Source organism: Nestor notabilis, unplaced genomic scaffold (assembly GCF_000696875.1).
Source record: "Nestor notabilis isolate BGI_N333 unplaced genomic scaffold, ASM69687v1 scaffold12725, whole genome shotgun sequence".
Lineage (NCBI taxonomy): Eukaryota > Metazoa > Chordata > Aves > Psittaciformes > Psittacidae > Nestor > Nestor notabilis.
Window position 1 is genome coordinate 26,404 of NW_009929960.1, and position 6,566 is coordinate 32,969.

The 6,566-nt window shown below is 53.5% G+C and overlaps 1 protein-coding gene across 2 annotated transcripts in view; it reads right to left on the reverse strand.

Annotated features, from left to right (window-relative positions):
- The window catches only part of ABCA3 (ATP-binding cassette, sub-family A (ABC1), member 3), a 24,781-nt gene extending 20,858 nt beyond the window's left edge, over positions 1-3,923 (reverse strand). The window contains exons 1-2 of one of the 2 annotated variants that reach the window (XM_010015222.1): positions 3,870-3,923; positions 710-974 (exon numbers count right to left, since the gene is read on the reverse strand). In XM_010015222.1, the coding sequence (XP_010013524.1) occupies positions 710-974; positions 3,870-3,923 (319 nt within the window). Of the gene's footprint in view, positions 1-700; positions 975-3,869 lie in introns of both variants that reach the window. The other variant, XM_010015221.1, reaches the window with a different exon arrangement.
- Between the last annotated feature and the right edge of the window lie 2,643 nt (positions 3,924-6,566).

Sequence of the window (6,566 nt, forward strand, 5' to 3'; positions counted from 1 at the left end):
GGTGGAACTAGATGATCTTAAGGTCCTTTCCAACCCAAACCATTCTATGATTTAGTGTAGGCATTGAACATGGCAACTCAACACAGGCTGATGCCCATGCAATCATCACCAAAACCATCACTGTGGTCCAGGACACGAGGGATGTGCTCCAGCAAGAGCTGGGAAACACCACGGCTGTCAGACACAAATCTATATAGGATGCTGCTGTATGAATCACAGGGTGTGCAGATGATTCCTCTTCCACAAGAGCAGGAGTCAGCTCTTCTTTCAGAGAAAATCCCAACGTTATCTTCAGTTTGGAACATGAAGCGCTAAAATTTTCTGTGCAACAAGATTCCCAAAATAGTTTTTCTCAAAGAAGTGATAGCCACTTTCTGGAACTATTTTAGGGTGGTATTTTTCTAGATGGGAACTGCAACAAAATGTGACCAAAAATCAAAACAAAATCCTGTAGTTTTAGTGTTCAAGGCCAGGTTGGACGGGGCTTGGAGCACCTGGTCTAGTGGAAGGTGTCTCTGCCCGTGGCAGGGGATTGGAACTGGATGAGCTTTAAGGTCCCTTCCAACCCAAACCATCCTATGAGTCTATGAAAGAAAATCAAAGCCATTTTCTTGAAGTTCTGCATCTTAAGAACAGAGGATCAGGCTTGATCAGAATAAAATTTCGCAGCAGTTTCTAGGGTGGATGCCGCAGCCCCGGCCCTGCTCACCTCTGATGCTGATGGGCAGACCTCTCTCCACTGCCTCAACAATGCTCCTGATGGCGCTGCTGTTGGAGGGGACATAGGCCAGCTCCCAGGGGTTGCTGGGGTGCCGGGAGTAGAAGAAGCTGGGCAGGTCATCCACAGACTCAGGGGGGTAGATGGTGGCGTTGGGGTGGCTGATGGAGTGCACCCGGTGCCGCAGCGCTATCAGGATGGCAGCAAAGAGCAGCGGCAGGCAGATTTCAATGAGTGTCACCAGGATCTGCCGCTTCTGCAGGGAAGAAAAAGAGAGAAAATAATAGGATGTAACCACTGAAGGTAATGAGGGTCAAGGCCTGCAAATGCCGTGCAGCAGAAGCATCCTAGCATTTCACAACCCAGGTTTTTCCGGATCCCAGGAATGATGCTGTGCTAGTTCACAATTCCTTCTGGACTTTACAGCCAAGGTGTCCCCTACCTTAAGCACTGCTTCATCTCAAACCACCCTCCTTTAGAGTTTTCCCTGACATGCTGCTGGGTTTGAATGAGCTGAGCTGGTGGTTTGCCCTTTCCGCACTGTGCCCAGTGGTCAGTGCTTGCCTAAACCTCTCCTGCAGGCAAGCGCAGCAATGCACCTCCTGAGAAGAGGGACCAGCCTCCGCTGGGAAACAGAGAGAATAGCTATCACCAAAGCAGAGCAACTTTGCCCAGCATTTACAGGGCTGGGAGCTAAAAATACTGTAAGTAAATGAAAGGCTGGGATGAGCAAGCACAGGGAGGTAAAGCAGAGTGCAGCAAAGCTGCTGCAGGCAGTGAAGTTGTTTCTGCTGGAGCCTGGTGGCTGCAGGCAGCAGGACATGGGTTCTGGATGCCAGCACAGGATGGGACCTGGCAGAGCCTCTATGTACAGGCATCGCTGCCCTTGTGCAGCACAGAGAACATCCCCACAATTCAGCCTCCACCCCAAGGCCTGCCTGCACAAAACATGGTGCCTCATTTATGTATTTTAATTGAGGTTCAAGCAACTGGACAATGAACTCGAGCCTGGTGAACACAGTTGGGCAGACAGGCAGGAGCATGACCCCCCCAGGACTCCTTCTCCTGCAAACTTCCCACTAGCTACCAACACCCACCACCAACACAGGTTAATTAGCACTGAAAACTCTGCTGGTCCCATCTCTGACCAGAGGGGCAGTGACAGCTCAGGAGATGCTCCAGCAGTGGGACACAGGGGTTCACAGCTCCTCACATGCCCAGAGCAGAAGCAGCAGTATTCACCTCTCCAGAAGACTCCAGCTAAGGCAGGCTTTACAAGCCATTATAAGGAAGAAGTTCTTCCCTGTGAGGGTGCTGAGGCGCTGGCACAGGTTGCCCAGAGAAGCTGTGGCTGCCCCATTCCTGGCAGTGTTCAAGGCCAGGTTGGACACAGGGGCTTGGAGCAACCTGCTCTAGTAGGTGTCCCCGCCCGTGGCAGGAGGTTGGAACTGCATGAGCTTTATGGTGTCTTCCAACCCAAACCTGCCCCGGATTCTCTGATTTTAAACCAAAGAGCAGCAAGTGGGCACGTTGAGGTGGGCACCATCTGCAGGAAGGGAGCCCCGAGCACAGAGCAGCCCAGGCCCCACAAGACGGTCGCCCTGCAGCAGTGGGGTGAATGGGCAGAGGGGGCACATGGATGTACAGTCACGCAGCCGCTCCCCCATCACCCTGGCTCTCAGCACCCACTGCCAAAGCCAAAAAACCCTCTTTGGGCTTCCCCTGGTAGAAGATGCCTGCTCTGGACACAGTTAGGGATGATGCAGTGCTGCAGGCAGCCCCAGCAGCATGGCCAGGAGGCAGTGGCTCTGAGCAGAAGCCTTCCCAAAGGCCACGCTCTGATGGTTTTATAATGCAGGTCTGGCAGACCAGCTGCCTCCCACTGATTTACTATCGTATTAAACCTCCGTAAGACTCCTGGGCTGTCTCCAGAACAGTTGCCTGGCTCCCTGAACTTCCAGGCTAATACACATGCACCAGTGCAGGTTGAAGTCATTCAAGCCACTGTATTCCAGAGGTGACAGGGCTGCTCATCCATAATCACCACCTCCGCATGCCCAAGGTTGCCCCAGCTTTGATCAAGCCACTTGTCCTAGAATCCACCTTCACACCAGGGTGACAACGACTTGGGAGCTCCCTGGATTCAATAGGAGAATGATTTTTGGTGGAGTCTTAGAGGAGGGAGCAATGCTCCAGGTTGTATCCCAGCACAGTAGATCTAAGTCAGCTTGTGGCCTTGGAAAACACAAGCAGAAGTGTCCCCACCCAGAGTACACACAGAAAATGATGCTTCCCCTGAACGTGCCTGGACTGCACAAGGGAGATTCCAGGCTTGGCCATCACACACACCCCAGAGCACGCTGCTGGCTGCAGATCAGACATGCTGCCCATGCCTTTGGTCACATCGCAGCCCTGCGGAAGCCTGGGCGCAGGCAGCCCAGCCAGCCCTTCCCTCTTTTGTTTATTTTTAAAGCAACATCGTGCTGATGTGCAAAAAGGGTAATTGAAAGCATGGAACCAGGCTGCAGCCAGCTCCATCCCGCCTCTTCCACTGCTCCAGCCCTGGTCCCAGTGGAACTGCATCCACACACTGCTTAAAGGTGCTGGGGCCTCCTCCAGCAGCAAGTGGAGATGCTGCCAGTCAGGAGGTCGCAAGATTCCTCATCATCAGCCAGCTGTCATGCAGAGAGCTGGGCTGGGAGCGGATCCCAGGATGATGGTGGTTTAATGTTTTTAACCCCCCAGGGGCTGCTTCTGAGGGTGTATACAGTAATGGAAGGGAAAAAAGCTGGGCCTCAGTTTAGACATGCTGTGCTCCAGTGGAGGCTGTGTAATGACATAGCTCAAGAAACCCACTGTCACACAGGAGGGTGTGTGGGTTATCCTGTCCCATGAAAAGGGGAGCTGAACTCATGGCTGGAATGCAGGACAGGACAGGGACAACTGAGCACACAGTCCTGCCCATAACACCCCAGCACAAAAGCAGGACACCACCATAGGCACAAATAAATCAGTTTTTGTCACAACACATGCACAAATAAATCAGTTTTCCCCCAAGAGATGCCCTGGGCCCGTGGTGAAGGTTTGCTGAACAATCAAGACCCACACTTCATGGTGACAAGGGCAGCCAGAGAGCATGACGCCAGCCTACCTGCAGGATGTAGTTCTTCCAGAGTAGCAGCCCAAACTGCCTGAGAACAACCATCCTCCCATCAGACGGGGGCCACCGCTGCCACCGCCGCTCCGCAGGACCCTGCTGCAAGAGAGGAGAGATCCATGAAGCAGGGCAGCATCCCGCATCCCACCCGAGGGCAGCTCTCTGTTCCCAGCCTGATGTTGCAACAGCTGGCTCTGTCCCAAACGGGGGAAATAACTGTTGCGCTCCTCTCTCTAAGGGTCATTACTGACCTGTAAGAGCCACAGCTTGTGGTTTACTGGCACAACCCACTACTGGTCATTGACATGACCCAAGCTGCAAGAGAGGGAGGCTCAGAAACCCAGCCAGTGGGGTCCTTCGCCAGCAGCGGGCAGGGAACAGATTTCCTTAAGCAGTGGCAGAACAGGGTTACAGATCCACTAACACCAGCTTGAGGAGGCCAGCCAACCCCTTTCAGCCCATTATTTGGAAGGGTGTAGATTTCAAGCTATGCCTCCTCATCCCGCAATGTGAAGGGTTGGTTTTGCAATGTTAACACTGCTTTCCCAGAACTCTCCTTGGAGAGGTGAAGACAAGAAGGGGCAGGGAAGCACAAGGCATTTGGGAAGGTCACCACTCAAGGACGGTACACCTGCCTCCCCCTGCTCTTAGGAAGCATTTGCTGCCCCTCCAAGCTGTTCTTGTCCCCATGGCACTGGCGTTTCCTGAGGAAGCACTGCTGTCCCACCAGGAGCGGGCTGTGATTTCCCACTCACAGTGAACTCCCCAGCAGAGGGGCAGCCCTGGCATGAACAGAGCTCCCTGCCTATGCTGCAGGACATGGGGCAGCCCCAACTGAGCAGCCCCTTGGCCCCTGAGCACAGCAATCCCCCCTCTTCCCATGGTGACAGGGCCAGCCTGGGTCACAGCAGCATCATCAGCCCCACTGCACCCTCCACCAGCAAGTTTATCCCCAAGAGACTGTGCTCCAAAACCTGGCAGCACTGAAAGCTGCTGCAGAGACAAGGACAGACACATTCAAGGCCAGGTTGGACAGGGCTTGGAGCAACCTGCTCTAGTGGAAGGTGTCCCTGCCAATGGCAGGGGGTTGGAACTGGATGAGCTTTAAGGTCCCTTCCAACACAAACCAGTCTGTGATTATGCCCTGAGAGATGCTCAACAGCACATTTTCCAGCCCTGGTCTGGATGGTATCAGCTCCTTGGATCCAGCCAGCACCCACCAACCTCAGGAGGGAATTGAGGGTGCCGCAGTGAGAGGAGAGGGGAGATTCAGCCCAACCTCTGCTCCTGGACTGTGACTGGTAAATGCACATGAGAAGCAGCATGTAGACAGCTGGGAGCAACTGAGCTGTAGCCAGAGCAAGCTAAAATCCACGTAGATCTGCAGACAACGCAACAAGCATTCATCCACCTAGCCTGTCCCACACCACCAGCAACTTGAGCCCTCCAGAAGTGTTCTCCTGGCTTGACGCACATCTTCCCATCCCCAACCCAAAACACAGATGAATTCTCAGAGGAAAAAAACCACCTTTTTGCCACTCCATGTGTAGAAGTCATATTCCTTCCACAGCAAAGGACATCAGTTCCTGAGGATCCTTCTCTGGGCAGAAGAAAAGCCCGAGAGATTCTCTCTTGCAGTCCAGACAAGCCCATTAGACATCCCAGGCAGCAAAAGGGGAAGGAGGAGTGAAGGGGACTTTGTGAGAGCGGCTGTGTTGGACTTCACCTTAAACACCTTCAAGATCTGCACATATCGCCATGTCTCCAGCACTGGGTCTGCTGCATGGCAGGTCCCCCAGTCCCACACACTCACACATCACACAGGGCAGGATCCCAAATCCCTCCCCCGTGGAGCAGAAACCTTCCCCACGCACTCACTTGAAGGGAATCCAGAGCAAATCAAGGGAATTGCACTTTTCTCTCGTTTTCGATGATAGGAGAGAGCTGCTGCCCCACAGAGATCCCGGCTCCTGCTCCCACGTCTGTCCTGGCCGCCCGCCCCGCTGCACCCTCAAATACAAGCTGCCACCCCCCCAGTCTCACAGCTGCCACCAGGGCTGGGACAGAAAATGTCAAGCAGCTCTTGCGCAGCACAAACACTGCACAAAGTCGGAAAACTTCATTACTGCCAAGAGTTTGGATTTTTTCCAAGTTTTTTAAGTGTTCCGAGAAAACCCGTCCTGGACCTTTGACTTGCTGGATGGTGAGAGAATGAAGAAGTTCAGTTACAACAGGGCTACTCTTACTAGATGTGAGAGCAAAAACGGTTTTCTAGGCTCCGGGAATCCACACAAATGATTGTGGTTTTCAACCCAAAAGGGAAAACCGTTTTTGGAAGGTGCTGCCAGGATCAACTGTGAGATGTCTGTGACCATGGTCCCCATCCACCCCCTGCCCATGTCCAGGACCACCTTTGGCAGCAAAGAACTGTGCAGAGCCATTCAAGACAACCGCAGAGGTAGCTTGCACGAGGACACCCCATGACGCACTTGCCTATTTCCACAGGTTGGGTTATCCCCTCCGAGACACTCTCCTGCCTGACCTCAGCACCACATGCTGTGAGTTAAGACTGACTTCCCAGCAAGAGGCACAGACAAAGATCTGGGGGAAGGGAGAGACAACCACCACCAGTTTCTGGAAGAACAACCTGGTTCCTCTCCCCTCACTGGAAATACCCACCCCTCCCCACCG